Source organism: Marasmius oreades, chromosome 1 (assembly GCF_018924745.1).
Source record: "Marasmius oreades isolate 03SP1 chromosome 1, whole genome shotgun sequence".
NCBI lineage: Eukaryota > Fungi > Basidiomycota > Agaricomycetes > Agaricales > Marasmiaceae > Marasmius > Marasmius oreades.
This window is the reverse complement of record NC_057323.1, coordinates 1,405,045-1,431,735: the sequence shown is the minus strand read 5'-3', so window position 1 is coordinate 1,431,735 and position 26,691 is coordinate 1,405,045. Positions and strand designations below refer to the sequence as shown.

General features: G+C 47.9%; 13 protein-coding genes across 15 annotated transcripts; 6 read left to right on the top strand and 7 right to left on the bottom strand.

Moving 5' to 3' along the window:
- Positions 1 to 23: 23 nt before the first annotated feature.
- On the bottom strand, positions 24 to 1,439 carry E1B28_000400 (uncharacterized protein; the record flags this gene model as incomplete). Its single annotated transcript, XM_043146220.1, has 7 exons — positions 24 to 419; positions 474 to 585; positions 640 to 1,068; positions 1,120 to 1,174; positions 1,232 to 1,277; positions 1,342 to 1,377; positions 1,425 to 1,439. The coding sequence occupies 7 exons, from the start codon at positions 1,437 to 1,439 to the stop codon at positions 24 to 26; spliced, it is 1,089 nt and encodes a 362-aa protein (XP_043014920.1).
- Positions 1,440 to 1,548: 109 nt separating this feature from the next.
- On the bottom strand, positions 1,549 to 2,705 carry E1B28_000399 (uncharacterized protein; the record flags this gene model as incomplete). The annotated part of the gene is made up of 3 exons (XM_043146219.1): positions 1,549 to 2,067; positions 2,120 to 2,416; positions 2,472 to 2,705. 3 exons carry the CDS (start codon positions 2,703 to 2,705, stop codon positions 1,549 to 1,551), a joined length of 1,050 nt encoding a protein of 349 aa, XP_043014919.1.
- Positions 2,706 to 2,928: 223 nt separating this feature from the next.
- Positions 2,929 to 4,052, top strand: E1B28_000398 (uncharacterized protein). Its single transcript, XM_043146218.1, has 5 exons — positions 2,929 to 3,117; positions 3,177 to 3,456; positions 3,511 to 3,608; positions 3,664 to 3,743; positions 3,805 to 4,052. The coding sequence occupies exons 2-5, from the start codon at positions 3,288 to 3,290 to the stop codon at positions 3,941 to 3,943; spliced, it is 486 nt and encodes a 161-aa protein (XP_043014918.1). The 5' UTR covers positions 2,929 to 3,117; positions 3,177 to 3,287; the 3' UTR covers positions 3,944 to 4,052.
- Positions 4,053 to 4,100: 48 nt separating this feature from the next.
- On the bottom strand, positions 4,101 to 5,118 carry E1B28_000397 (uncharacterized protein). Its single transcript, XM_043146217.1, has 2 exons — positions 4,924 to 5,118; positions 4,101 to 4,871 (listed from the first exon to the last, which is right to left on the bottom strand). The coding sequence occupies exons 1-2, from the start codon at positions 5,083 to 5,085 to the stop codon at positions 4,173 to 4,175; spliced, it is 861 nt and encodes a 286-aa protein (XP_043014917.1). The 5' UTR covers positions 5,086 to 5,118; the 3' UTR covers positions 4,101 to 4,172.
- A 330-nt stretch (positions 5,119 to 5,448) lies between these two features.
- On the bottom strand, positions 5,449 to 8,046 carry E1B28_000396 (uncharacterized protein). 2 transcript variants are annotated; one of them, XM_043146215.1, is made up of 10 exons: positions 7,943 to 8,046; positions 7,543 to 7,881; positions 7,333 to 7,487; positions 7,170 to 7,276; positions 6,904 to 7,114; positions 6,661 to 6,849; positions 6,198 to 6,607; positions 6,065 to 6,140; positions 5,644 to 5,984; positions 5,449 to 5,587 (listed from the first exon to the last, which is right to left on the bottom strand). In XM_043146215.1, exons 2-10 carry the CDS (start codon positions 7,746 to 7,748, stop codon positions 5,501 to 5,503), a joined length of 1,782 nt encoding a protein of 593 aa, XP_043014915.1. In that variant the 5' UTR covers positions 7,749 to 7,881; positions 7,943 to 8,046; the 3' UTR covers positions 5,449 to 5,500. The 2 variants fall into 2 exon arrangements, with proteins under 2 accessions (XP_043014915.1, XP_043014916.1); XM_043146216.1 differs by having other exon boundaries at positions 6,065 to 6,607.
- Positions 8,047 to 8,112: 66 nt separating this feature from the next.
- E1B28_000395 (uncharacterized protein) lies at positions 8,113 to 8,939 on the top strand. The gene is made up of 2 exons (XM_043146214.1): positions 8,113 to 8,237; positions 8,300 to 8,939. The coding sequence occupies exons 1-2, from the start codon at positions 8,206 to 8,208 to the stop codon at positions 8,868 to 8,870; spliced, it is 603 nt and encodes a 200-aa protein (XP_043014914.1). The 5' UTR covers positions 8,113 to 8,205; the 3' UTR covers positions 8,871 to 8,939.
- Positions 8,940 to 9,128: 189 nt separating this feature from the next.
- On the top strand, positions 9,129 to 11,314 carry E1B28_000394 (uncharacterized protein; the record flags this gene model as incomplete). Its single annotated transcript, XM_043146213.1, has 5 exons — positions 9,129 to 10,200; positions 10,264 to 10,433; positions 10,506 to 10,794; positions 10,857 to 11,194; positions 11,264 to 11,314. Exons 1-5 carry the CDS (start codon positions 10,116 to 10,118, stop codon positions 11,312 to 11,314), a joined length of 933 nt encoding a protein of 310 aa, XP_043014913.1. The 5' UTR covers positions 9,129 to 10,115.
- A 959-nt stretch (positions 11,315 to 12,273) lies between these two features.
- E1B28_000393 (uncharacterized protein) lies at positions 12,274 to 14,645 on the top strand. Its single transcript, XM_043146212.1, has 6 exons — positions 12,274 to 12,592; positions 12,646 to 13,178; positions 13,230 to 13,310; positions 13,361 to 13,988; positions 14,039 to 14,170; positions 14,236 to 14,645. Exons 1-6 carry the CDS (start codon positions 12,344 to 12,346, stop codon positions 14,491 to 14,493), a joined length of 1,881 nt encoding a protein of 626 aa, XP_043014912.1. The 5' UTR covers positions 12,274 to 12,343; the 3' UTR covers positions 14,494 to 14,645.
- Positions 14,646 to 15,089: 444 nt separating this feature from the next.
- Positions 15,090 to 18,051, bottom strand: E1B28_000392 (uncharacterized protein). Its single transcript, XM_043146211.1, has 3 exons — positions 17,986 to 18,051; positions 17,582 to 17,928; positions 15,090 to 17,525 (listed from the first exon to the last, which is right to left on the bottom strand). The coding sequence occupies exons 2-3, from the start codon at positions 17,911 to 17,913 to the stop codon at positions 15,461 to 15,463; spliced, it is 2,397 nt and encodes a 798-aa protein (XP_043014911.1). The 5' UTR covers positions 17,914 to 17,928; positions 17,986 to 18,051; the 3' UTR covers positions 15,090 to 15,460.
- A 726-nt stretch (positions 18,052 to 18,777) lies between these two features.
- On the bottom strand, positions 18,778 to 21,605 carry E1B28_000391 (uncharacterized protein). Its single transcript, XM_043146210.1, has 12 exons — positions 21,330 to 21,605; positions 21,034 to 21,277; positions 20,720 to 20,972; positions 20,545 to 20,670; positions 20,477 to 20,495; positions 20,172 to 20,423; positions 20,045 to 20,117; positions 19,955 to 19,991; positions 19,845 to 19,898; positions 19,541 to 19,772; positions 19,268 to 19,373; positions 18,778 to 19,026 (listed from the first exon to the last, which is right to left on the bottom strand). Exons 1-12 carry the CDS (start codon positions 21,555 to 21,557, stop codon positions 18,944 to 18,946), a joined length of 1,707 nt encoding a protein of 568 aa, XP_043014910.1. The 5' UTR covers positions 21,558 to 21,605; the 3' UTR covers positions 18,778 to 18,943.
- A 525-nt stretch (positions 21,606 to 22,130) lies between these two features.
- E1B28_000390 (uncharacterized protein) lies at positions 22,131 to 22,848 on the bottom strand (the record flags this gene model as incomplete). Its single annotated transcript, XM_043146209.1, has 2 exons — positions 22,131 to 22,703; positions 22,759 to 22,848. 2 exons carry the CDS (start codon positions 22,846 to 22,848, stop codon positions 22,131 to 22,133), a joined length of 663 nt encoding a protein of 220 aa, XP_043014909.1.
- A 94-nt stretch (positions 22,849 to 22,942) lies between these two features.
- On the top strand, positions 22,943 to 23,887 carry E1B28_000389 (uncharacterized protein). Of its 2 annotated transcripts, XM_043146208.1 has the most exons (4): positions 22,943 to 23,342; positions 23,407 to 23,491; positions 23,550 to 23,651; positions 23,707 to 23,887. In XM_043146208.1, the coding sequence occupies exons 1-4, from the start codon at positions 23,127 to 23,129 to the stop codon at positions 23,766 to 23,768; spliced, it is 465 nt and encodes a 154-aa protein (XP_043014908.1). In that variant the 5' UTR covers positions 22,943 to 23,126; the 3' UTR covers positions 23,769 to 23,887. The 2 variants fall into 2 exon arrangements, with proteins under 2 accessions (XP_043014908.1, XP_043014907.1); XM_043146207.1 differs by having other exon boundaries at positions 22,943 to 23,491.
- A 163-nt stretch (positions 23,888 to 24,050) lies between these two features.
- Positions 24,051 to 26,378, top strand: E1B28_000388 (uncharacterized protein). The gene is made up of 6 exons (XM_043146206.1): positions 24,051 to 24,226; positions 24,297 to 24,517; positions 24,575 to 25,281; positions 25,333 to 25,416; positions 25,480 to 25,824; positions 25,880 to 26,378. Exons 1-6 carry the CDS (start codon positions 24,150 to 24,152, stop codon positions 26,111 to 26,113), a joined length of 1,668 nt encoding a protein of 555 aa, XP_043014906.1. The 5' UTR covers positions 24,051 to 24,149; the 3' UTR covers positions 26,114 to 26,378.
- The last annotated feature ends 313 nt before the right edge of the window (positions 26,379 to 26,691 follow it).

Genomic DNA, 26,691 nt, shown 5'->3' with positions numbered 1-26,691 from the left:
AACGTCCCATTGATCGGATTTCCTCAGAAAGCCGTGGTGGAATCAACTTCAATGGTTGGCACTATGGATGCGATAAACTTGAGGAATACGACAAGATAGAAATCCACACGCATTCCCTCAACTTCATCGTCATCGCCTGGGGCCGAAGGCTTCTCATCTTTGTTACCACTCTTTTTGCCGAACCACTTCTTCTTCTCCTTCTCCTTTGGCGAAGCCTTCTGGTGAGCCAACTGCTCAGCTACCACACTGTTGTTCATCCGTTCGATGACCTTCTTCATGACACTAGCATGTTTGCACGGGTGTACGGAAGCCGCCTGAAGAGAAGCTTGATGCGGGAATGGTTCGATGGTGACTGTTTTGGAAGCATGTTCTGCAGATATGTCTTGGAAGATCTGCGCTGGGGTGAGGGGAATACGGTTCTGGAAACACAAAAATTGAAAGTTTCAATTATTTGCGAGACGAGGCGTACATACCTCATCATAGCCTATTAGCCAGATACGAGGTGTCTGATAATATTTGTCGTACGTGATCATCACATCGTAAGTTCGTACTTGGAGTAGGTTTCCTGTAGCGACCTCGATTTGGCTGTGTATAAGCTAAGCAATATCATTCGGTTTGGAGACGAGGAGGAATATGCACCTAGGATCAATGACATTTGAAGATGTTACCGCAGTCTTGGGAGCAGCGGTGGCTTCATCTCCTTCCTCTAAATCATCTTCCTCCATATCCGGGATGTCGTCTAAAGCAGGAATCTCCTCCTGCTTGAGCGACATTCCACCCACACCAGTAGATAATTCATCTGCGCCTCCATCTACATCTGGTATGTCAGCGATCTCTCCAGGGTTTGATGCAGACGGCATGTTCGATTTGCGTCCAGCATGAGTTTCGACCCATTCATCTCCCCCAGAATCAGTGGCATCGTCGAATGAGAGGAGTCGTTCCGCATCTTCGTCTGCGTCTGTGTAGGCGAGTGAAGTGGCACGACGAAGGCACGGTACACCTCGTGTGATCAGATACTGTTTGTCGGTTGGTAGAAAGTCTCTGGCCTTGGAGACATCACCCTTTTCCCTAGTAGGAGTTGAATTGATACTACTCGGACACATCATGATTGAAACTCACCAAGTCCATACAGGAAACTTGTACGCCAAAAAGTCTCCAGCTGCAACGAACTCCTCTAGAGCGATCTGATAAGCATGTCGAGACGCGTTCGATGCCAAGCTTCAAAACACACCGGGAGTGATCCGACCGTGTTCCTTGAATTTACTTTCTCTTAACACCTGCGAACTCGTTTAAGCAAGGTAATAAACGGGAGGGGCAATTGAAGCCAGACAAGGTGCTCACAGGACTGAGATAATCACGTATGCTCCAGTATTGTTGCTAACGGTACTATCAGCTCATGAACCGCCTCATAACGAGTTAGATACCTGTATAGCGTGCATCGTTGATGGTGGTGGTCAGTTGAATAGAAGGTAACCGATCGATGACACGTGAATCATGATCTTTATTATTTTGATAGCAAAATAACCTAAATCATCATGTACAGTAAAATCATGCTGCCGCCGAAACCAGCGTTCCCGCACTAGCAGAGTCGAAGGGCTTTGAAGATTTTTTGTGCTTTTTTTCCTTTTTGCTCAGCTCCTGAGTAGGAACGCTAACTTCACCCTCTTTCTCCTTCTTATCCTTTTTCCGCTTCTTGTTGTCCGACTTGCTCTCGACCTTCTCTTCATCAGCCTCGGCTGCTGTAGCCTTCGCCTCCTTTCCCGCCTTCTTTCGTTTCTTTCGCTCCTCCTTAGACTCCTCGTCAACTTCTGCTTCTCGCTTTTCCCCTTTGCTATCCGGTTCCTCATTTTTTGCAGGTGAAGCCATCACGACGTGTTTGTTGGCTTCTTCCTGCGCCTGTTTCGCAAGTTTCCTCGCTTCCTTGCGTTTCTTTTTCTCCTCATCGTGGGAAGAAGAATCTTTGTCTTTCTTCGACTTTTTCTTTTTCTCAGAGGATTTCTCTGCGGTCGTTTCTTCCGAAGTCTCGGTGTGCTTCACCTTTTTGGTGGGCCGCGAGTCGTCAGATGCCTGGAGAAGTAGGTTAATCATTACTTTATGGACGACCTTAGTCGTAACATGCCTTTTCCTCGTCCTCTACATGTCTCTTCTTCTCCTTCCTACTCTTCTTTTCTAATGTTTCATTGAGGGGTTCTGATGTTGAGGGCGTCGAAGTTTCCGCGCCAACCGTAGCTTCAACTGGTCTCGGTGGGGTAAACCGTGGTGTTCCTAATGGCGTATCATTGGCGCCAGTCGCTGAGGAGCGTTGAGAGTAGCCTCCGTAGCCCCCACCACGTCCTCTTCCTCTTGTGGAGCCGCCGCGGAAGGAATTATGATTGGGACGATGTCCGTTTTGGTTTTGGTTGTTCTGACCCCCTGTCTATCACGGAACTGAATAACTGTGGTGGAGCAAACTATTTTCATGTAAGGCACACCTTGGGTCCTTTGTATAAACTCTTTTCATATTTTTCCGCCTCGGTTATACACGATGTATGTATTTTGTATTCGGCAGGAGTGTTGAACGTTTTGCTGCAGTCGATGCAGTCAAATCCCGTATGACAACGGCTTCGGTGTTGATCTAGTTTAGGTTTCTTGACAACATCTCCGCATCCTTGATGTTTATAATTCAGAGGAACCACCAGTTGCGGTGAAATGAGAGATCTGACCATGGCATCTAAAGGAATAGGTCAGTAAAGGTTGATTGAAGGAATTGTCATGGGACGCACTGAAAGGAAACCATTTCCCTGTCAGTCGATTTAAAGAAATCTCAACTTCGTGAGCTGCAGTTCGTTGCAGTTGGATGTAGAAAGCTCAAAAAATGCGTTTAGCACCGGTCACGTGGTTCTGTACATCCGCTGCGTCACCTGCGTGTCACTCACTCTATCTATCTATCTATCTTGTCAGAAAGTCAGACGCTGTACAAGACAATATGTCAGACTCTAACTCTTTTGTTCAACTTCTAGGATCACGGGCCTGTGCTGAATTCAGAAAGACAAGGAATGACTGACAGGACTCCGTTATCACCGTAACCTGCGTTCCCTCGGCTTCCAAGTACCAAGTCGACGGCAGCGAAGTACATAGGTAGAGACTCAATTTCAATTTACTTGATTAATTTCTTCTTAGTTCCGTGTCTCAGCAAGGCATTCCAGACCTGTCGGTTCCAGCATTACTTTTCTTGATGGCCGAGCCCGCCCAGACTCTCGCTAGCACTTAAGTACAGCACTTCGTGCTGTCCTTCATTCAGTACTAACATGCACAATGAACCTCAAACGTCCTCGGAAGAAAATGCGAACAACCACACGCTACCCTTCCTCATGATCCTCGTCGCCTTTGGTATACTTTCTAGTGTACTGTGCTGTATTTCGAGGTGGAGGCGCCCATTTTTCAGTGTCCAGAATACGATGCCACCGCTCGATAGAGGTACCTAACGCGACCATGGCCCCTGGCATCGCTGATACCATGTTTTGGATTCAGGAACCCATCTGCTTGGACGCGATCCAGAGAAGCCGGCGATTTTCGATCTATGGACTGTCACTTGCAAGGATAAAGTCTTTGCATCCGATGATATCATGGTGCGTACGTTTAGAACCTGGCGGAATGACTCTTATTCAATTCTCCTACTCGTAGCCTCTTTCTGTTTTGTATTGGAAGGACGAAAACGCACCATCCTCCGCTCCTCTCCCGACTCCTAGTCCCTTCGGTTCGGAGTGAGTAATGAATATTGAATTCCCGAATCTGAGATTCATCGTGTTGATACCTCTCGCTTAGGGGTGAATACTCTTCACATATGGTTCAAATCGTCGCTCGCATCGCGATGCCTACACCTGGTTTGAACGACGTCAAAAACAATCTGGGGGATCGAGGTGAATATGTACTTGGGATATCGAATTCTCGGATCCAGCGGTAATGAAAGGCCCTTTATAACTTATGCTCTTGGTTGCTGGTGTACCGGTATCAAGGATGGTGCTGTGAGGGATGTTTATCAGAACCTGATATTCAATGGTTCTACTACCCCATTCTTGGTGAGGATCTCGGTTTACACGAATTGCTCAGGACTAGCGCGGTGGTGGGTAGATATAATACAATATTTCAAAAAACATAAAGATCTTCAAGCCACGAGTCTGCATATCCACTACTTAAAAAGTCGACTCAAAACAGTTCAACTTGTGGCCGTTCTTCCAGTGCCAGTTTTGACACTTTTTACCACAATAACGAGCACTCCTGCACTTGGAACACCTTAGAGGGGCCTCATCTTCTCCACACTCCCATCTTTCACACATGTCCACCTGTCCTTCTAGGTAATCCCTCGTGGAACGCACATACTGGCCTCCCGGTAGGCTATCGAGAAACCCAAGAAGACCATTCAATCTCTCGATTTCTATCAACTGCATCTGCTCGAGCCTTCCTTTCAACTGATCAATGAGCGTTTTTGTTTTGTCGCAAAGTCGAGCACGAATATCCGCATCAATCGAGCACTTCCCGTCGTCACCAAGGGAGGGGTCGCACCAATGCACTGTGTGGATGATGAGTGTACATATGTGACCTGGACCGCTGGGCCGCTTCCACTCGATACCTTCAACGAAGTGACGCGCGATTAGAGTTGGCAGACCGATACAGAGCTCAGAATTCGTAAGAAATCGACGAAAGTAAGATGATTCTTTGGGATCGGGGAAAAGTGAGAGGATCTCTATGAGCATGGAAACGTAAAGTTTCTGTGTTTCTCGGGATGCGTTTTTGAGAGCAGATACGAGTGCGGGCAAATGTTGTGCGATGAAAGCGTTCCACCACGCGTTTGTCATGACGCGAGGGAAGCCAATTTTGGTAATCGCGTTTATCTGGGTGAATTGTTAAAATTCAAGTGGTTCAAGGCAGAGCGAAAATGCTGACTTGTTCTTGGACTTTTTTATCGTCCTCAGGAGTCAAGTCCTCATTTGCAGGTGGAGGATCTTGAATCTTTGCGTTCTTCGCAAGTTCCGCGGCTAAGCCCACCAACTCCGAATTCAATTCCTGAACTTCATATTCTTTCCCCATAAACGTGAGTTTGGACATTTTTCTAGCAGGATGTGGAACGGTGAGGGAGTTAAGAGAAGGTGGAACTGTGGGTTTACAACGAATATTTATCCAAACTCAGATGATAGCCGATTTTGGGGTCTGGATACAGATTTACCTAAATCAAAGTCCTTGGCCAACCCTTAGCGGGAAAGAGATGACGACCACTATGTCGTCTGACTCGTAGAGTTACGTCCATATCCAATACGCTCCACAAAAAATCTGGGCGGGAACCGTATGAAGACATCGGGCGGAGTGAACCAGTAGTGAACCTGCATCCAGAGTGCAGACGGTAAGCCCAGTGAACCGGAGTGCTCGCTCATACAGAAAACAAAACAAAGATTTAATACCAACTATTCTTACAGGCGCTAGTACGCAAAGTCCTCAACAAAATCTGTTAACAAGAACTACATCATCAAGACCACGAAGCTTTGATCAAATCGGATGCACGCTCGGCGATAATGTATGTAGGTGCTTGAGTGTGCCCTGCGGGGAGGAATGGCTGGAATTGTCCCCCGTGAGTTGAAGACGATAATAAATGGAAGAAGCTGTTCTTACCAATACCGAAGCGTCCACCACTCTGAGTCGCTCAACGCCTTTCACTCGTAAATCCGGATCCACAACTCCCCAGTCAGCACCACGAGGAGACATCATGGCTGTTCCAATCGGGTGGCATGCCCCTCCGGCAGTAGCTGTGATGAATTCGTCTAGCTCGTCGTCGGTAGTAGCGTTCACAACGGCGGACACGAGGAAACCGTTGAACGAAGGGCTTGACATGAATCTACGAGCGCTCCGAATTCCTTCACGGAGCGCAAAGAGATCGAACTCCGAGTCCAGGAAGTTGAGATTGATGAAGGGGTGGTCAAAAGGGTTTGAAGTATTGAGTGTAACGAAACCACCTGTGGGTATCGAGGGGATTAGTTGGGAATACTAGAGGAAGAGGCCTTCATAGAGGTAGAAGGTATTTGTAACGACATACGAGAGATGGGACTCAGAAGGGTGGGAGCCACGCCTATCAAGTTCGGTGGAGGAATCTCCGGGGTAAAGCCATGATTCTAAGGCGATGGTTAGTGAGGTATGATTATCCTAAACTCGGCTGGGAAAATGCTTACGAGGAACTGGATCTCAATATGTGCGGTATTGGGTCCGGGAGATGGGTCTTTGACTCTCTCAAAGATCGACGCATTCTTTGGTAATCGGACCCATCCAAAGTCCAGGTCTGGGGCATCAACGAGAGGACCTGTCCTCGTTTCATTCCACTGCCTGAGTTGCTCCGCAGCAAGAGTCGCATTCCTTGCTGCCTCAGAATCTGTATCGTTAGCAGTAACCACCCAACCCAGCGTAAGGACAAGATGTTCAGATAGGTTTCTTCCAACTGATGGTAGACGCTGCAGCGTTCGGATACCCAAATTCGACAAGGTATTGGGATCGCCGATGCCAGAGTTCATCAAGATTTGGGGAGTCGCAATGGACCCAGCGGAAAGTATGACTTCTTTCGATGCTGTAACTGTATGCAATGTTTCTGGGCGGCGCACAGTTCAGCTTCGTCGCAATAAAACGGGGCGGACGACATACTTCCAGAATCCTGAGAAAGTTCAACTCCCGTAAAGGTAAGACCATTATGTGCTGTTTCCTCCGACGAAATACGCGTCACATGGGCGTGCAACAAGACGTGAAGATTAGGGCGGTTGATGAATTGAGGTCCCAAATAGGACGTGGCTGAACTACTTCGAGTTCCATTCAGAACGGTAGACTGCGCGAAACCTGCACAGGATGAATGGTCAAGAGGTAGAAACTGAAATAGACAAAAGATCCCACCGATTCCAAGGTGTTCCCCTGAATTCATGTCGAGAACAAATCGGAATTCTGAGTCATTCCCCATCGCCTTGCTAGCTTGAATGACCCGTGTAGCTACCTGATGACGAAACCCTGAAAGTGTAACAGAGTTTATTCCATCAAAACTATGAACTGATGGGTCAAATTCCCCAGTTGTGTCGTGTCCATCAGCTGGAGGAGTAAAGCGTTCGTTCTATGTTCAAAGCTTCAACAAGTCGTTACGGAGGTTTTCTTGAAGTGATGCTTACTTTTCGTACATATGTTTGAATGTTGTCCCAGGACCATCCGGCATCGTTGGTTACGTGGGCATATCGATCCCAATCCTCTCTTGTTCCACGAGTGTATGCCATGCAATCTAATGGATATAGATAGGTAGGCCAGATGTTTACCACGGGAATTTGGTATACTTACTCATTGAGCTAGTACCACCGAGAACAAATCCCCTGGGAAGTCCAACTACTCGGTTCATGACAGGACCCGTTTGGGCGGTGTAGTTCCAGTCTATCGCACTTCCAAGAGTCCGGGCACAGAAATTTGGGATCATAGACACGAAAGCATTCGCATTCCTTTAGGAGGATATTGAGGTTCATGCGCCGAGCAAAAGGCAATAGAGTCACATACGATCCGCCGGCCTCTAGCACAAGTACATGATGGTTGGGATTCTCCGTCAGACGATTTGCGACAGTATTCCCTGCAGTGCCCCCTCCGATGATGACAAAGTCAAAGTCGTTTCTCTTGAGGTCTTCAAACCTTTCGAGGAGGGCGCATTGCGTTGGACGTGGTAAGAGAGCATTCACCAAGATCAGTAGGGGAGGGTACCAGAACATTGTAGGATCCTCAAGCTCTTAATTTGATCCAAGGAAAGATGGTCCCTTTGTATACCATTTCTGTTGATAAGAGTGCCGCTGATAATGTTTTCTCAGAGGTGAACCTGTCACGGTGCCATCTCTGTCTATTTATCTGTGTAAGTAGTCGAAGCAGATAAGTAAAACCTCCGCGGTCAACCCGACCACATACGCACTTAATTAAGAGCCAGGCCAAATGTGATTCTTCTGATGAGAGTTTATCGGAAACCCTCGTATTTGCTGGTGAGAAGAGCGAAAACCCACGAACTGTGGGTGGCAGATAACTGCGGCGTGAGACTCTGAGAGTTTCCAACGGTATTGAAAACGCGAGCACGTGCATAGCACACTCTCAGTCAAACCGTCACCAGTACCCAGCTAAACATGCCCTCAGATCTCGAGATTCTCTCTCCAGTTCGTGAGAACGCGAACGAAAAACCAAATGTCGCGTCCGATGCATCTGCTAAGACTTCTGTGGGTGTCATTGTCCTTTTTCTACCTTCTGCGACGCGTCGTTAATACCTCGTCGCCCATAGACGAAAAAAACGCAAATCAGATGTAGCTGTAATCGATGTGTCTGAGGGCGAAAACGATCCAGTTCCTAAGCCCAAGAAGGCCAGGAAGAACGCGGCGACCTCTTCGTCTTCAGACAAGGGGAAGGACTTGTTCTCCATCTCGCTCCCTGGCGACGAGGATGGCACGGTGGAAACCTATGACTCTTGCAATGACGTCCGACGTAAAATCAACGCGCATCTGAAATCCCCCATCACCAAAACTCAGTTCTTACGCGACATCGTGCGCGCTGCTTATCCTGGATCACAGAACTCGATCAATATTCAGTCAAAGCAGCTCAGTGATTTCTTGACGAAGAAAGGTGCTACTGCGGGAAGTACCAGCAGAGTGTATTATGCTGCGTATGTTTACTTTGAAAAGAAACGGTTGAGTGAGGGGAAGGCTAAGACGAAGCATCGGCTTGAGATGGAAGAGCAATGGGGTAGACAAGGAGGGATGCCGAGGGAGAGAGAGAGAGGTTACTGGTGTATGGAAGGAACGGTACCAGTTCAGAACAACCTTGGAAAGGTTAGCTTGGTTGGCTCAGGGAACTGAACTTGGTCGCTCGCCGCACAAGACGCTTACACTTTTTGTTCTGATAACTTCTCACTTAGTCGCAACTGCTTCGGACTTCAATTGCTGCCTTTCTCTTTACTCTAGCGTGTTTTTTTCTGTACAGTCCTTGAGAAGCCTAGAGTACATTACTTTCGCTAAACCTGTAAGTATAAGGGTATAAGGATCCCATTGCTGTCGTCATATATTATATGCGCCTGCACAAGTCGATTGCCATTTTCGCGCCCATCATGCATCATGCTGAGTGCCGCCATTTCTCCGTCATAAACTTCCGCTCTTCTTCCTTCTAGTCCCATTTTCCAATGTTTATCTCCTTTCCCTTGTAGTATGCGACCACTGCTGCGCCTACTGTTGGAAATTCATGAAGGATCCATCTGAGTATACTAACAGTGAGCGTGGATCTTCTTCCAGTGATTTTTCTGCTTGTGCGCTTTGCCGTCGCCTCTTTCCCTTCTTCGTCCTTGGGTTTCGCGAGCCTCGTCGTGGGTTGTTCTGGAAGCTTTTCACTGATCGTCCCCATGGTTCTTCAAGGTATGGGGTTATGCGCTGGTGCGTGGTTCACGTACGTTTGGCAGTTTCGAGTAGTGGTGTTGACTTGTAGAGTTTGAACTTCGTTGTGGGTAGTAGGGTGGAACGTGGATCGGTTGGGGATGTGTTTGAACGCCATGTGTCAGAGAGGCCACGCTCCCTCCGCCTTCTCCCTCCGCCACCCCACGGGGAAATCCTTCAAATCCTTCTCACAACAATTTCAGCTGTTACTTACTTCTTCCGAACGGCTACCACATAGTATCAGCACTACTAGGTAGCTTGCCCAGGGCCATTACCACTGAACTCGGGGACACTAAGCAAGTAACCAGCTTCATTATCTGATCATGATCATATCACACCTACACAGACCTCGGGAATATGTGAAAGGGATATCGAGGGGCATTATCAATGACGACCTCCGGCGTACTTCCTTACAGCTCGTTACGGTTCATCCATTACTCTCACATTCGGCAGCATGTCCTGTCAGATCGCGATATTGCTTTTCGACGTCACTGGCTTTTCAACACGTTACAACACTTTAAAGTTTCAAGGTTGATTGAACTTACTCGCCAACTGGTGGCGTGTAGATTCTGACCGGCGATTCGCCGTCATGTTTCTAAGCGCCGGACGCGATACTTATAGAGGCCAGGAGGTGTATCAATCTACACAGACATCCTCTCTGAAGCTGGTCTCTCTATCATGCGTACCACTACAGTTATTTCTCTCTCGTTCGTCGCAGTCGCCGCTGCGTCTCCATACCAACTTCAAACTTCTGCTCCTACCTGTATGTCTCGTTCATCTCATTGTTTCCATGAGCTTGTCGACATTTACTTCGTTGTTGTTCCAGGGCGATTCGCTGGAAAGCAAGGATGTATATCCGCGCCTTCCAACACCGCCGGGACCCCCGTCGTTATTCACGATTGCAATACTGAAGATGTTGCCAACCATTCCTGGGATTTATTCCTCCCTACCAGGCAAGATGAACAACCCCAACAGATCAAGGTTTTTAATAACAAGGTACGTTTACCCTTCAGGCCTCTTTTTCATGACCAGAGGCATGAAGGCTCCCCTCCTCTCTGTTTTCGTTAGTGCTTGGACGTCGTGGGGGGCGCCAACACGGACGGAGCCAAAATTCAAATCTGGGATTGCGTCGCCGGAAACACTAACCAACTGTGGACTGTCACCAGAGGCGGCCATCTTCAATGGACCGGCACCAACAAATGTGTCGACCTCCCCAGTGGGTCTGTCACCGACGGAACTCAACTCCAGATCTGGACGTGTGTCGATGGGAACACGAACCAACAGTGGTACGGGTATAATGTTCCCAATAACGAAGTTGTTTGGGAAAGAGTCGTTGGTGGCCCTCCTGATCCTAGTAGTACGTTTATTCGCCTTCCGAACCACTGGGATCGCGAATAACTAAGACTCCTACCCCCCTAGCCCCCCTTATGTGCATGGTGGCCGAATCTAACAAAGACGGCGCAGCTGTCTCCCTCGCCCTCTGCGACCACATCACAAATACTTTCCTAGCCGGTAACCAAACCTGGGTTCTCCCCGTCCTCCCCTTGACGGGTCCTATTAAGACTTACGGAGGATCCAAATGCCTCGACGTTCGTGGTGGAAGCGATGCCAACGGGACGCCTCTACAGATCTGGCCTTGCGTTAAGGGAAGTACGAGCCAGCAATGGGCTCTTATGTATTCTTCAAGTGTGATATCTTGGGTTGGGAAGAATAAGTGTGTTGATATCACGAATGGGAATTTGACTGCTGGGAATCATGTGAGTGTTTCTTTCCCCATTTTTCCGATTACGATAGTGATTGAAATTCCGCCTTCCTACCTTCCAAAGCTCCAAATCTGGGATTGTAACCCGGACAACTCTAATCAATGGTGGTACTAATCAGCATTGAGCTGTTGACCAAGTGTTGATGTAACCGTTTGTTTTCCTTCTTTTCCTCTCCTTAGTATGTTCGAGTACACGTCGACTGTGAAGTTACTGTGTATGAACCGAAATTTTGATTCTTTTTCTTAGTATTTTAGCAACGGTATTTTTGTACTGCTGCAGGATTAGCGTTCAAAGTAAACCTAAATCAACCCAACTGAACGCCGCTAGTAACGCCATGAACTTTCAAACATGCACGTGAACCAAGTAAGGTCGGAAGTAAGATAGTCGCCATGAACAGGTAAAGGTTGCAGAAATGTCAAGAGACTGGGCGATTCCAACTACGTCGAGAGAATGGTGGCACCACTCGTTGGGACAACCGCATACCTTCCCTCCTCGTATGCTCTGAATCATCTTGTCTACACCAGGAGGTATCCAAACAGTTCGATTCACCGCACGAGCTTCGAATTGCTAAGGTTTCCAAATTGTGCAGGCGAATTTGTTCTTCAATGACGGGAATGTCTCGATCGTCTAGATAAATGTAGAGATGCATTAGCATACAGCAGTCAAGAGGCAGTAACAGAGAACATTCCTTTGCTCTCCCTCAACTTTCCTATACGAATCGGGCTGTATGTCACATCCCTACGATCATCGGGTACCATTATACCATAAAACCTCTGCGCATACCACGCTGGCAAGTTTATTTCTCGATCGACATCGACCGAAGTGGAGAAAGAAGGATGGCTATTTCTTGTGCGAGGTATCCCGGTACCGGTGTCAATCCTGGCGTCAAGGAAACTAAATAAGTGTCGCAGACACCGTAGTAGCCTATTGGGTAGACTGTTGCAGTCGTTTAAACCCATGGATGGGTTCAAGTTCACCACGAGGCGCGACCCGGGCCGGCGTTGGACACCGTAGCGATCACGTGCGGATTCGCGTCGAGCAAATCGAACACGCGCCAAATCGAACCAAACTCGAGTTACCATCGCTTCCCCCACCGTCTCTCATTGCTAACGACTTACTCACGACGAAGACGATCACTCATTCATGTTCAAATCTATTCTACCCTCAAAGAGGATACCATCCTCAGATTTCACGATGTTGACCTCCTTCGCCGAGCCTCCACCTACAGACAAGGAAAACCAGCCTGGTTCGAATGAGGTCCAACCTGGTCTTGGGACAGCAAAGGTCGGAAAACCAGGGCTACTTTCGAAAGGATTCCCAGAAAAGAAGAAGAGAGATGGCAAATCTAAAGAACAAGGAACGGAGATGCACCAGGCGTTCGACCAACTCCTCGTGAGTAGCAAACCCGCGATTCCTTATGGACTCTTAAACGTCAGTTTTTTCAGGATGAACTTCAGATACCTCCAACACTCCGGCCGAAACTAGCAGGAATGGATTCAAATGTCAAGGCAGCTATGCTTAAATCGTCTCGAGGGATGAATCTCACTGTCAAAAGATCCACAATTCCACAATCACCACCCGGAACGCTACTCAGAAGAACACGCAGCACCGATTCACTAGACTCCCCTCATGCCTTAAAAGGGTTGGAGTATGACTTGAGACCTCCAAGACCACCTTTTGCTGCGCTTGATTCCCAGCAATCTTCTCCTGGTTCACCGTCGAGAAAAGCTAGTGGGCACTCGCGTGGAATATCGTTAAGCTCTGGCTTTCTGTCACGCAGTCAAATCAATCTTCCCCTCTCGGGGTCTACGGTAGATTTGACAAGTGGAGGAAAGCCCTCCAAAGACAAAAGTTCCACTCTTCCCAGAAATCTCTCTCCTGTCAACTTCGTCAGTATCCTCTCCGGAACCTCGAGCACCACTCTAGAAGTAGAGAGTGTTAAGAAGCTACGTCTCATGTTGAGAAACGAATCAGCAAGGTTACTATTTCTTGTCACCCTCCCTCTCCTGCGCTAAGCGACGTTTCGTAGTTGGACAGAAGACTTTCTGAATGCGGGTGGATACACCGCGTTGTTGACGAGGCTAAATGAAATTCTTGAGGTTGAATGGAGGTATGTTTTGGCTCATGTGCACGAGTCGTTCTCTAATTAGTTCTATTAAGGGAGGAACAGCACGACGATCAACTTCTGCATGAACTCCTTCGTTGCTTCAAGGCTCTGACCACTTCTACCGTTGGGTGTGCCGCCTTGAGAAGCTCCAGCCCTACGCCATTCGCGCAACTTGTAATGTTACTCTATTCAGACAAAAAACCAGGCGACGTATCCTCTCGACAACTCATCGTCGAACTCCTCTTAGGTCTATTCGATCTGTACCCTTCCTCTTCCCTTCCTTCCATGGGTAATGGCAGGTCTACCACACCCCGTCGCGAAATTTGGGAGATGACCTCGTTGTCATTAAGCTCCAGCAAGCTGATCACCCTACCTGCACCTCACAGATCTATCTTCTCATTTATTCGAGGATTGTTACTCACCCCGGCCCCTCCAACCGCTGAGGCTGCTGATTCTACTCCATTAGAGCCTCACGAATTCATCGAGAACCTCCATCGCCCTAGGATATACAAGGCATACCTCCAAGAGCTCTCCGATGTCTGTCGGGATTACTTTTGGGTTTTCTGCCACCCTAATAACACCATCTGGCTTCTTGCTGAGACGGATGAGGGCAAAGTGGAGAAACCTCGAGCACCTGGTGGGATGACTGGAGGAGTGGAGTTCGAAGCGATCAGTTACTTTGTAAGACGGCTTTGTGTTTGAATCCTGCTTCAACTGATACTTTGAAACAGACAGCGCACCTTAAACTTGTCAACGCCATTGCCCAAGCTGCCGCAGATCTCAACATGCCCAAAGAACATGACCTCTCGGCATACAAACTCCATTCCGATCTGTTCCTGTCAGGTTTCGAGCGAATCGTTCTGGTTAGTTTTTACTTTCTGTTACTTGTCCTCAGTGTTTGTAAAACTGAAATTACCATTGGGTACAGATCTCGCGAAAGGCGTCTACAACTTACTATCCTACTCTTCACCTTGAGCTGTCAAGATACGTTGTCTATGCTGGCCGAGCTGGATTCGAGCTACCATGGACATTGTCAAGGTTGGTTGGGTTGCCGCCTGCTTCTTTATGCAAGAAGACGCCTCCACCGTCTGGTCGCAACACGCCGAATCGCGTTGCAAAAGGTAGCAGTCGGAAACAAGAAGACAGTGTGTCGAGGACTCCGCCTCGAAGGGATAGTCGTGTGTAAATAGGGGTGTTGATAGATTTGTGCTTAAGGACTTGTTATGTACATATCCTCTGCTTTTTTTCATTGTTGCTGCTCCTCACTATGTCTGGGATTATTATCGACTCTTTTTGTATCTACGTGTGTTGAATTTGAAATGGCCCTTTCTTCAGGCAGGTTGCATGACCAAATTCTGCACATCACCTTATACGATAGAGGCTTACCAGCATCCTGGAGGGTTTATAGTTCTATTTTCTTTTCCTGTCCCTTCCCATGGTTGGTATATATGTCCTTGACAAAAAGGTCGATTCCAAAGTCATTCAATGCATGTCTATTCAGAGTCACAACAAAGGCACAAGTCGATAATTCCATGGATGAGAGGCTTTACAGAAGAGAAGAGCATGACAGAGGGAGAAGAAATCGTCTAGGTAGAAGTAAAAAAGACCGCCTCGCCAGCAACTTCAATGTCGTCATTTAGGCCTTGCGCGGCAGCCTTGTTAGAGCAAGGGATGGGATATATATGGGAGCGGGGGAACACTTTCTTGATGTGCTCGTTGAGGAAGAAATAGGGTGTTACGTAGGTGATGTCCGTCGTTGATGTCTCATGCTCCTCGCTACGTCTGGGATTATTAACTCTTTTTATATCTATGTGTGTTAAGTACATTAACTGAAATTGATAGAGATGGGAGAGTTGAGATATGTAAGTAGGAGGTGTATGCTATCCAAAGAGAGAAAGGGAGATCTATGAGAGTTGCATGAATGTAACGGAGATGTAGGAAACAGGATGTATATATGCCGAAGCGCAAAATGATGAGATGCGAATATTACGAAGGAACCCAGGGACAAGAAACGCCAAAAACAAAAATAACAACAAAAAAGCCTCAACTCACGACACCGGACTAAATCGGAGTTGCGAATATTACGAACGGACCAGGGGACAAGAAACGCCAAAAAAAAACAAACAAAAAAAAACCTCGCCTTACAACACAGACTACGTCGACACACTTGCGCGCCCAAACCTCTCCACCAAATCACCCTCAGAAGGCTGAGGAGAAAGATACGGAGTAGACAATCCTCCACTCCCACTACCCGAAGCCTCCTCATAACTCGGTAACCCACGCAAGCTGCTAAGCGGAGGAACACCACCCAAAAACCCTCTATTTGCGACATTATACTCAGGTACCTCCGTAAACGCACGATGTAACAATGCCGTTCCCGTCGTGTAATTCAAAGCACCAGGAGGTTCATGGGAAGAAGTAGGTCGTGACGAAGGCGGCGATGTGTTGTCTGGAGTAAGATGCGAAGATGGGAGATGGGGAGAGTGGGATGTGGATCCATGGCCATGGCCATGGGAATGCGAAACCATAGAAGCTAAATTTCCGTGGCTCCCTGACCTAGAGCTGTGTAGCCACCCGCTAGCTGGATTCATGGAAGTGAAGGGTTTCATGGCATTTTTGAACACCCCGTGTACATTTCTCGAGGCATTGCAGTGGCTATGGATGTATGTCTCGCTGGATGAAGCAGAGTGAGTTGGAGAGCTACGCTCAGGAGATGAACTTCGACTGCCTGGTCGACTATGATACCTCGAACTCGGGTAGGAGTCGGGCTCAGAGTTAGAACCAGAACCGGGCGTTGGAGGATGGGTGAAGGAAGGGGGAGCAGGTGAAGGAGGAATGCGGGGGGTCATGTTCATGTCAGGTGGACTATCTGTCAAGGAGAGCAGCAACTCGGAGTTGACCCATTCCAAAGCTTGTGTTCCTCCTAAACCCGGACTTAAACCTTCACTCCGAGGCGAGGAAGGTAGACTCGAAACCCCAAACGCTTGAGCTTCTAACTGGCTTACACAACCGGAAGGGGAAAGCGGCCAGGGAGAACCTAGATCACCAGGATACGCTACAGGACTGACATTATTCCTGATCCATGGATTCGTTACACGCATCATGACACTTTCCGGCAAATACATGTTTGCCACTCTATCCCGGAGGTGTGCACTATAACTGGGCAGTTCCATATCATCGTCTACTTCAGACGAATTGGCTGCGGTAACATCGGATGAACCGACGAGTAAGCGTCTCGATTCCGTAGTATGCATCCTGGCTTCTTCATATAGACGGTGATCAAGGAGATGAATAGGCAGGGAGCAACGTAGTTCGGACGTGTGGCCGTCGGGGTTGACGAGGAGGATGGACCAACGGATTCGATGCGTGACTATGATAGGATCGAGTCCGTGTGTAGGAGTGATAGTGAGAGGAATGCGTATGGACAAGTAAGTGACGATATCGTCTTGGGAGAGTTCAAAGCCATCCGGTGGGGGAGGGGTCGATGGACGAGAGGAAAACGTGGAGGGACCAGCTTCTGGTTCTGTATGTGTGTGGGTTTGAGGGTTAAACGTGAAGTAGTTTCCTGCCCCTGCACCGTTTGACAATCGATTGGGAGGTCCGCCGGACGGTGATTGAGGGTGTAAAGGTGAGGCAAGTTTACTCGGTTGATGATGGTCCTCATTCACTTCCACAGCCTTTCCACCAATGATCTCATGCTTGGCAGAGCCGGCAACCCTACTCGCCTCCTGATGACCACTCTTTGAGTACACCTTTGTCGTCTCATTAATTGACGTATTGATATTAAGCACCCCAACGCCTTTCAATAATGGTGAGAATTTGACGAGCGCAGTAAGCGTGTCGCCGGCCGCCCAAGCTTTGTGTGGAATCATGATCGAGTACATGATCTTCTCTGGCCATGTATTCTCGATCTCAAGAGTTTGCTGATACTCTAGTGCTTCCGGCGCGAATGAACGAACGACGTTTACTGGGATAACAGCTTGCAGGTTATTATTGAAACCGGGACGAGAGACATGCGCTCGTAACTTGTAGGCTACTGAGGCACCACCAAAGATTGTGGTGGAGATACTGGAGGGCAGTGAACCGCCGAGTTGAAGTTGAAAAGGGAAAAGGTGACGACCGGCTTTGAGAGTATGGGAGTGTTTTTTTTCGCCCTCGAGAAAAGACCATTCATGATTGCAGACGATGTAAGTAAGAGGCGCGGAATTGAGAGTCGTCCTGTAAGCACAAAGATCAGTTTGGGCTCTTCATACTTGTATGAAAGGAGAACGCACGGTTCATGTGTTGTTGCTGGTAACCTGGCTTTCCCTCTGAACTGCAGAGTAATTTCCTTGATAGACGTGGATTCTAGAAGGTAAAGGGCAACATGGCCTGAAAGACGCGCCGACTCGACGTCTACACCTGTTCCTTTGAGATAGATGCATTCTTTATCGAGCAAAATTTCTAGTCGAGGACGGTCTTTATCCTTCAAATGGTGTTGTGGCTGCATGTCGCCAGTGTTCTCTGGAGGGTGATGCAAGAACGGGAAGAAGCTCGATGTCGAGGTTTCATGGTGCGGGTGGTGGTCGTCGACGGAAGGGGGAGGTCCATTGAAGACAAAAGCCATGCTATCCTGTCAATACTAGACAGGGGGAGGATGAGGCTGGAGGAATGGAAATGTGGAAAAGGAATGACTTACATGGCGCTACTCTAAGCAATGCTCCAGAGCAAGTAGTGGAAAAGAGAGGTGGAGGGAGGGTCAATATGTTGGCCATGATGTATGTTATAATCTTATTTTTATCTCGGTCCATTCCAGGGCTGAAGTGCTGCCGGTTATCGTCGGCTTAGCAATCCTGCATAAGCAAATTTCCCTCTCATTTTCCGCCAGCCACTGTCCTTCTAGGACGTTATTAATTGAGTAGCACTAGCTATGAACAGAACAGACTGAACGTTTCTTTCATGGATGTAATGGTAAATGCATTTTCAATGTGCAGAACGCAGAACCAGGTACTTACTGTAGGAACCCGGTCCCCGGTATCGTCCCCGATTCGTCCGATGAATCAGGATACACTTACGATATTCAGGGCCGATTCAGCCCGAAAGTATGTATAATCATGTCCGAAATACCATATCCGAAATTCCGACCATGTCCTCTAAAGCACTTGGAGTTCAGATAATGGATGACTTCCCGTAAGGATTATTTGTAAATATCGTTGCAAATAACGCTGAAAATCATCGGAGATATGTTAAGCGAGTGATACCTGGCAACAAATACCAGAATCTGAACATCAGGGCATGTTCTAAATTCTTGAATTTAGAAAGGCCTAGCGACCCCTTTCTAAACTGTTTTTGCTGCAATATTTCGTTAAGCGAGGTGAGTCCACATGGTTTCCAGCCCAGATATGGAAGTTTGTCCGCGCTTACGCCCTTGGCGAGCTACCACACGTGTGATAAATCCGAGCACTTCATGCAAATTTCCAGCATTGCGGGAGGCATCTGCAAATAATTCGACAATTTCCCAATTTCCAATTTACATCAAAACTTTTATTTGAAAGGAGATTATTTGCACATCCTTACGGGAAGTCATCCAATGAGATAAGTAACAAGCAACGTTGCGTATCCGGAACCTCCCGATCGCTTCACACTCGCCCCCATGGCTATGCCTTGTACATCGTATCCAAAAACGCCGTCGCAATTTCACCTACCATCGACGGTCCGACAGCGCTGGATTTGCCTAAACCTATAAACACATATAAATTCAAGTTGTGATTCGGAAGGATATGTAGAACGGAAGAGGGTGGCACCCAGCTTCGCATCATTATGATCCACAATGAATCAAGTGGGGAATTCTACGTCGAGATGACACCGCCATGATCTATCCCGAGTTGTATCCTCGATTATTGCGGGGAGTTTATTCACAATCCGTATCGTAGGATACCGCATGGACGACAAGGGAGAAGAGAAATAGATGCGAGACTCACCATAGAGAGTGACCATTGTTCCCCCTCCGACAGGGCTACTCTTAGCCGCCTTGATGCATTCCTTCAGATCATTGACGAATGTGTCGACCACCTGTAGTGTCAATCGCTGCAATAAAGACGTTAGTTATCAATTCATATAAGAAATTGAATACAAAGAAGTCTTCCCAGAATGCGGGGTAATAGAAGACCGCTCAATTTCCACAATTCAAGACCCCACCCGACACCGGTTCGTACCATGCATGTATGTAGGAGGACGGACAACAGAGCACTTACCGTACAAGCAATATGAACCGCAGCCGGCCCACTCAACGCATTCAAGTGCCACCCTTTCTTACTCATCCTATCCCCAACCTCAAGCACATTGACCTTGGGATGTTTCGATCCGAAAGCTACCACAGAGGCAGGTGGCGACCCCAAAATATACAGCTCGGGAATGCTCGTTCGGATGGTTTCGGCGATTTTCCGGGCACAGGTTACGATATCATGGCACGAGGAAAGATAGCCGCTGGAGATTGTATTTATAGATTCGCGGAGGTTAGCTTGAGCAGGTAGAGCGATGATAATATGGTGCGCTTACCTATCACCTACATGGTGCATGGCAGCCCAGCATCCTGCGATCAACGCACCAGGCCTAGTACACGGACACGACCCATCAGCAGATAGACCACTTTATTCTCACAGACAAACCTTGAGCCGGAAAAACTCGGGCTGGGATAGACACCGCCTATCGCGGACGAAGTGAGGACAGGAGCGTGCACGGTGGAAAGAGGAACATACCAGGCCAATCAGGGAAGATATAATATTGAAACCTTCTTAGTTCCGGAGTCCTATACATGATCACTGATGTGCCCTGGACAGAACGATGAGACTAGGGAGATTCAAGAGTGTTTAACCTCCGCTTTACCTTGGGCGCAAACCCGTACTTGTGGGTATCGCAACTGATGCTGGTAACACCCTGGACTCTAAAATCAAACGGTTCCAGCTTGTACCTTCCCTCAAGCCCGTCAGCTAACCCAGCACGCTCGAGATACGGCATGATGAAAGAGCCCAGACAGCAGTCGACGTGGAGGCCGATTTTGTACTTGGTAGCAAGCTGACCGAGTGCAACGATATCGTCTTGATTGCCGTCTGGGAAATTGACCGCTGAGCCGACGACCTGTGAAGATATTAGCCTGGTCCGACTTTCTCATTAACGCTAGGGGTCATTACCATAATCGTGTTGGCGTTTCTGAAGGAAGAAACTCAGACACAGAAGTGCAAGGTGACGAGGTACGTACATCGCTCTCTTGACACGTTTAATATCGACTTTACGAGTGAAAGAATCCACTGGGATACTATGGACTTTTATCTTTAGATATGCCGCTGCCTTGTCGAAAGCTGCATGCGCCGTTACTGGTATGACCCTACACAACAGTCAAAACTCTGCAACAAAATGATGCAAGTAAAACATACATCTCAGGCTCCGTGATACCTTTCATTTTCCTCGCCCACTCCCTGTGCGTCTTAACAGCCATGATGATACTTTCCGTTCCACCGGCAGTCATGGTGCCGGCCCCATCAGGGCAACTGTACAACCGTAGACACATAGAGACGATTTCTGCTTCCATTTTTCGGATGGCCGGGAAGACATCTGGATGTAGAGGGTTGGTAACACAGTATCGACTGTAGGCGGCCACGATGATTTGGGATAGGTCATCGCCACCATCTATCGAGTGAACGAGCTTACGGTAAGTGGGAGATGCGTTATGACGGTAGAAGTAACGCACGATATACAGCACCACTCAATTTTCCCTGCTTCCAGTTAGTGTGGCTCGGAGACTCGTGGTCCATCTTGTCCATCTCTGCGAGTATCCATTCTAGGGTTTGGCCTTTGGCAGGTAACTCTAAGTGACGGGTGACATTAGGGCCTTTAGGTACTAAGCGGTTTTCAATTTCGACTCGTGCTTGACTGAGTTGTGCGTTTACTGTCCGACTAGTCGAAGGTAGCCGGATTAGAAGGAAGAGGATTCGCTAGATTTCCTTAACTTGAGTTTTGGTACTTCTAGGATTTGCAAGGTCGTACCTGAGCAACCCAAGTATAGAATTCCCGCAAAGTACCCGTAACAGTCCTCGCTCGAAGATGGCGATATACCTTCAGTGACTGCGTCAACAGGACATACAAGAGAAGTACCGATTTCCCGTTCTCAAACAAAGAAGCCGAGGAATTGGGAAGGAGTGTTAGAAGAGAGTTTGTGAGTGCGATTGTGAGACGATGCTTCCTGTACATAGCTAGAGAAGACATCGTCGACATAGACGACAGTGGTGATGAGAAAGGAATATTAGGGATGTTCAATTCTACAATCCGTTACTTACACACCTGAACCTTGTGAACTCCTACGCAAAATTATTTAAACTCCGCTGCACATCATGAATTAAGCGCCTTGGCATTGAAACTGAGTAATTACGAATCAAAGATGACACTTTATCAAGTCTTTTTTTTCACACTCACCATCAAGACAGAGGTTGAATATAGAAGGTTGAATATAGAAAGGAGAGGTAATATAGAAGAACAAAAGAATGGGGTAGAAGCGCCTGTCGGATTTCGAATAATGCTGTAACGGATTTAGACGGTTCGCCCCGAAATCAGGGATGCTCTGGATGCTCTGATGAATCATACAGTAGCCAATTTAGCGACGGTCAATTCGGTCAATTTTAGGTCAGTATTGACGTGTACACTCCCGTTACTAGTGTAACCAACTGATTTTTTACGAATGAAAAGATAAAAGTGCGAAGGTGCTAGATGTGGATTGGAGAGAAAAATAGAGGTCCGTGCGTTGGGGCAAGTAGCAACAAGAAAGATTTTTGTCCTGGTGCACGACCGAATTCAATAGCCCATCCCAACATATGCCGTGCCAATTTTTCCAAGTTCGTCCTGAACTATAATCATTCCGGGCCCACACAGATAACTTTGTTCTCGCTCCCTCGGCATCCCCCCTTGACCACCCCATTGCGCCTCCATTTCCAGCCGATGCTTCGACTTGCCCTTTCCCTCACTCAGCCTCTTCTTCTCAAAGTAAACATAGGCAGCATAAAAGACTCTGCTGGTGCTACCCGCAGTAGGACCTTTCTTCGTCAAGAAATCGCTGAGCTGCTTCGACTGAATCTTGATCGAGTCGTATGATCCAGGATAGGCAGCGCGTACGATGTCGCGTAAGAACTGAGCTTTGGTGATAGGTGACCTCAAATGCGCGTTGATTTTACGTCGGACTTCATTGCACGAGTCGTAGATTTCGACTGTGCCATCTTCATCGCCAGGGAGCGAGATGGAGAAGAGGTCTTGCCCCTCTGGAGACGAAGAGGCAGCCGCGTTCTTCCTGGCCTTCTTGGGCTTAGGAGCTGGGTCGTTTTCGCCCTTAGGTGTATCGGCTACCGCTGCATCCGATTTGCGTTTTTTCGTCTGAGGAGCGACGAGTTGTCAACAACACGTCTGGAACAGAACAAGGCACACTCACTGAAGTTTCAGCAGATGATTTAGACGCGTCAATTGGCTTTTCGTTCGTGTTTTCACATGCTGGAGAGAGAATCTCGAGATCTGAGGGCATGTTGAGGACAGGAGGGAACTGCACGTGCCCGCGTAAGACTCCACCGTGGCGGCGTGGCCCTACAGATGGCACAACAAACAAAGCGAGAGCTCTTCTAGCGATCATGGACAAAAAGTCATTTGTCCAACCTTTGTTACAGAATGAAATCGCTAGTTTTCACATTGACTCCTGCTCCCTTTGTCCTAGCTTTCTGTATAAAAACACCCACCTAACTCGTTCCATCCACATCTGATATTATTTCCAAGTGGCATCACACTCTCCAGCAATTGTTACTTTCCATGGTTCGTCATGTCCAAGCGGTGGTTAGGCCGCCGCCGACGAGGCATCGCACCGAGTGTCGTTCCGAAGAAGGAATCGGATGTGGTTTAAAGTTCCCTCGCAAGTCGATTGTTGGGCTCTGCGGTCAGTGTAACTTGATCGAGAGCCTGTACTTGAACGGCGGGGACTCCGACGATGATGAGGACATGGCTCGACAGGACAACTTGATACGCAAGGTCAGATTGAAAAAAAGCAGCTCCGGTCCTCTGCTATGCTTCTCATCCAGATACTGTGTTCCAGGTCGAGCAATGCAAGTCCTGTGGACTTCTCAACTTCTCTGGAGACCCCTTGAATGCTGATAAGAAATGCAAACAGTGTGTCAGTGGTGGGTAATAGCTTTTAGTTTTCCTGACCACCAGCTAACCGTCGTTCGAATCCTATAGATGGTCAGGAAGAATTCGACCGTAATCTGAATCTCTGGGATTACGAGGATTTGAAGGCTGCCGACAGGGCGTATGAAATCATCACCCGGGAGCCGGTTCACAGTAAGTCCCTCAAGCTAGAGCCGTTGGCCTGCTGAGCTGATTTGCGCATTCCCAGAACCAGAGACTCGCAATGGTAACACTGGAAAGGATGAGTCGCTGGTCGGGTACGCCGAATGAAATTTTCGAAGGCGGTGGTTGTAAAGATAGTAAATGTAGAATTGTTCCAGTGTATCGAAAATTTTTGAGTCCTTTTAGCTGGGAGACGATTCAGCTCCAAGCAAGCGACCATATTCCACATCCAGACAGCGAGGAGGCTTGCTGAAGCGACTGTGGTCCCTATATGATTGTACAAACAAGCTTGGAGCCCGGTGACTTACAAAATTTCTCCTTCCCCGCATTCTAGTTTGCATTTTGCAATGAGGACCGTGAGGAAATAAGAATAGGAGCTGACAAAGCTCAGGCTTGTACCGCGTGCCTCCATCTGCTCACATCTTCCTCGCTTTCTCTTTGTATCGCTTTTTGTTACAACCTCTCTGAGGCTTGCTACCTTTCGATACAATGGGAAACAAGAAGAAAAACAAGAAAGCAGCAGCAGCAGCAGTGACAGTAGCAGTGTCAGATGATGATAATAATCAGTGAGTTTGGCGTTTGCATTGCCTCTCTGTTAGATATTGAAAATACAAATATATTGCTTTCGGCGGATAGAAATGGATCAGCTGAGAAGTCTGAAGTTCCAAAAGCTGGTCCAAGTAGTACGACGCCTCTGTCACCTTCACCTGCAGCCACCACCCCAGTACCTGAACCCGAGCCTCAGGACGCGGAAGAGGACCCGATCAAAGATGCAGAAAAGATTAAAGAAAAGGGAAACACGGCCTTCAAAGCAGGGAATTATCAAGAGGCCATTGAGTGTTACACCAAAGCCATCGGTCAGCTTTACTGTGTTTCTTTTTCTTTTGTGTGGTGAAACCGATTTGTTGTACCAGGAATGAACACATCAGAACCAGCTTTCTTGACGAACAGAGCAGCAGCCTACATGTCTATCAAGAAGTTCAGACCAGCCTTAGAAGACTGTCAGCAAGCTGTTGTGCTTCAGGCTGCTTCCCCTTCAACGAAAACTCTTTTACGTTTGGCTCGATGCCAGCTCGCATTGGGTTCTGCTACTCCAGCATCTTCAACTCTTAAAACCGTTCTAGACTTGGAACCTAAAAACCCGTCAGCTCTACAATTCAAAACAAAAATATCAGAGTTAGAGAGTCACCTGAAGCGATTCCAGGAGGCCAGATCGAAAAAGGACTGGGGTATGGCTAGGCTCGCATTAGACAAGTGCTTTCGTACGATTGAGGCAGAAGGGGACGAGATTCCATTGGAGTGGAATACGTGGAGGATTGAGTTGGAACTGTCAAAGGGAAATATTGATGGTGCAAACACTGCAGCAAACGAAGCCCTCCGATTGAATCCCAATTCTCCCGAGAATCTTACCCTTCGTGGTCTCGTTCTTTTCCTAAACGGAAAGCTACCGCAGGCTCTTCAACACGTCTCGCATGCGCTACGTCTTGATCCATCTTATATCCCTGCTCAGCGGCTACGGAAGAGGACGAAAGAAGTTGAGCGGCTGAAGGAGGAAGGAAATCAACTTTTCAAATCCTCGAAATTGGAGGAAGCTGTCGCCAAATATGCTGAGGCTTTAGAGGTAGGTAATTATAATTGGACACGTTCAGGACGGTGATTTAGTTTTCTATAGCTTGTAGGTAGTGAAGAGGAAGAGGGCAAGGGTGGTAACATTCGAGCGACCTTACTGTCTAACCGGGCGACTACGCTTGTCAAAGTAAGTCGACTGTGGTCTATGTACCAGTGCGGAATGCTGATCACCCTGCCTGTGCAAAACCAGCTTCAACGTTACCAAGAGGCCTTAGAGGACGTCGACGCCTCCATCGAGCTCGTATCGAATTCATTTAAAGCTCTACGCACCCGTGCTCGAATTCATCTCGCTTTGGATAACTTTGATAAGGCTGTGATCGACTTTAAATCTGCTATCACGGAGGCACATAAAGACGGCAGCACTAGCGACGCTGATGTGCGTGCATTACGAAACGAGCTGAAGAAAGCCGAGGCCGCTTTGAAGAGAAGTAAGACTAAGGATTATTACAAGATCCTGGGTCTTCAACGAAATTGCACTGAGATAGAGATCAAGAAGGCGTACAGGAGGGAGAGCTTGAAGCATCATCCGGACAAGGTGGGAATGGAAGCCTCATTATTCCAATCCAATATGCTAATGCCGTCCTTTGTAGGGAGGTGACGAAGAGAAATTCAAACTTGTTGTCGAAGCTCATGCGGTCCTTTCTGATCCCGCCCGTCGGGAACGTTATGACATGGGTGACGACGAGGACGGTATGAACAACGGTGGTGGTATGGGTGGTATGCACGGAATGTCACAAGCCGATATTGCTTCACTCTTCGCACAGTTTGGGGGTGGTGGCTTTGATGGAAGACATCCTGGCGGGTTCTCGTTCAGCTTTGGTTGAGGAACACGTTGAGGTACTTTCGGTCACACCCTTGGATGTCACCACACTTGGTCGAGTGGGCACTGTAGATTGCTGGTCAATTGGTTGACGTCGGTTCCCTGAGCTGTAGAGGTGTGCAAGCCCGCCTTCCGACTTTCTCGGTGGGAGGAATGAATGGCAAAAACATTGTCACCCTGAAGCCGATTATTGAGGAACGCCGGGATACTTACATGGTCTTGTTCATTACTATACCATTATACACAATAATTTTCTTTTTCACGCACTCACTGCGTGTTCCTTGGCATGATCCCATCTTTCGCTTCGAAACCAAAGTAAGTATTTTGTTTCAATTACGAGTACGAGATTCTCTGATCCATTCTTCAGTTGATGGGCGCTTCACCGGCGCAGCGCCACGAGCCACCTACCGTTGCACAACTATGTAAAAGGTGTTGCCTCAGGCCTACCCATCCTATTAACCCTGAGTACGAAAACAATACTCTGTGGATCCAAAGCCCCACTAATTTTGACAGGGAGCACTGCGATTACCGCGAAGGCGGGCCAACGTGGAGAAGCGCGCCTGACCTTATTATGATCGAGTA

Bases quoted from the DNA above. Each gene is read 5' to 3' on its own strand.
- E1B28_000398 (XM_043146218.1), top strand. From the start codon at position 3,288: ATGCACAATGAACCTCAAACGTCCTCGGAAGAAAATGCGAACAACCAC. The intron at 3,609-3,663 runs GTGCGTACGTTT...TCCTACTCGTAG, and splicing joins TTGCATCCGATGATATCATG to CCTCTTTCTGTTTTGTATTG. The intron at 3,744-3,804 runs GTGAGTAATGAA...CCTCTCGCTTAG, and splicing joins CCTAGTCCCTTCGGTTCGGA to GGGTGAATACTCTTCACATA.
- E1B28_000397 (XM_043146217.1), bottom strand. From the start codon at position 5,085: ATGTCCAAACTCACGTTTATGGGGAAAGAATATGAAGTTCAGGAATTG. The intron at 4,872-4,923 runs GTCAGCATTTTC...CAATTCACCCAG, and splicing joins ATAAAAAAGTCCAAGAACAA to ATAAACGCGATTACCAAAAT.
- E1B28_000396 (XM_043146215.1), bottom strand. From the start codon at position 7,748: ATGTTCTGGTACCCTCCCCTACTGATCTTGGTGAATGCTCTCTTACCA. The intron at 7,488-7,542 runs GTATGTGACTCT...ATCCTCCTAAAG, and splicing joins GTGCTAGAGGCCGGCGGATC to GAATGCGAATGCTTTCGTGT. The intron at 6,141-6,197 runs GTAAGCATTTTC...CCATCGCCTTAG, and splicing joins ATATTGAGATCCAGTTCCTC to AATCATGGCTTTACCCCGGA.
- E1B28_000395 (XM_043146214.1), top strand. From the start codon at position 8,206: ATGTCGCGTCCGATGCATCTGCTAAGACTTCT. The intron at 8,238-8,299 runs GTGGGTGTCATT...CGTCGCCCATAG, and splicing joins ATGCATCTGCTAAGACTTCT to ACGAAAAAAACGCAAATCAG.
- E1B28_000393 (XM_043146212.1), top strand. From the start codon at position 12,344: ATGTTCAAATCTATTCTACCCTCAAAGAGGATACCATCCTCAGATTTC. The intron at 13,179-13,229 runs GTTACTATTTCT...GACGTTTCGTAG, and splicing joins TTGAGAAACGAATCAGCAAG to TTGGACAGAAGACTTTCTGA. The intron at 13,989-14,038 runs GTAAGACGGCTT...ACTTTGAAACAG, and splicing joins TCGAAGCGATCAGTTACTTT to ACAGCGCACCTTAAACTTGT.
- E1B28_000392 (XM_043146211.1), bottom strand. From the start codon at position 17,913: ATGGCTTTTGTCTTCAATGGACCTCCCCCTTCCGTCGACGACCACCAC. The intron at 17,526-17,581 runs GTGCGTTCTCCT...TTGTGCTTACAG, and splicing joins CCAGCAACAACACATGAACC to GACGACTCTCAATTCCGCGC.
- E1B28_000391 (XM_043146210.1), bottom strand. From the start codon at position 21,557: ATGTCGACGATGTCTTCTCTAGCTATGTACAGGAAGCATCGTCTCACA. The intron at 21,278-21,329 runs GTACGACCTTGC...AAGGAAATCTAG, and splicing joins TCTATACTTGGGTTGCTCAG to CGAATCCTCTTCCTTCTAAT. The intron at 20,671-20,719 runs GTATGTTTTACT...ACTGTTGTGTAG, and splicing joins GGTATCACGGAGCCTGAGAT to GGTCATACCAGTAACGGCGC.
- E1B28_000389 (XM_043146208.1), top strand. From the start codon at position 23,127: ATGGTTCGTCATGTCCAAGCGGTGGTTAGGCCGCCGCCGACGAGGCAT. The intron at 23,343-23,406 runs GTCAGATTGAAA...ACTGTGTTCCAG, and splicing joins AGGACAACTTGATACGCAAG to GTCGAGCAATGCAAGTCCTG. The intron at 23,492-23,549 runs GTGGGTAATAGC...CGAATCCTATAG, and splicing joins ATGCAAACAGTGTGTCAGTG to ATGGTCAGGAAGAATTCGAC.
- E1B28_000388 (XM_043146206.1), top strand. From the start codon at position 24,150: ATGGGAAACAAGAAGAAAAACAAGAAAGCAGCAGCAGCAGCAGTGACA. The intron at 25,282-25,332 runs GTAGGTAATTAT...AGTTTTCTATAG, and splicing joins AATATGCTGAGGCTTTAGAG to CTTGTAGGTAGTGAAGAGGA. The intron at 25,417-25,479 runs GTAAGTCGACTG...GTGCAAAACCAG, and splicing joins GGGCGACTACGCTTGTCAAA to CTTCAACGTTACCAAGAGGC.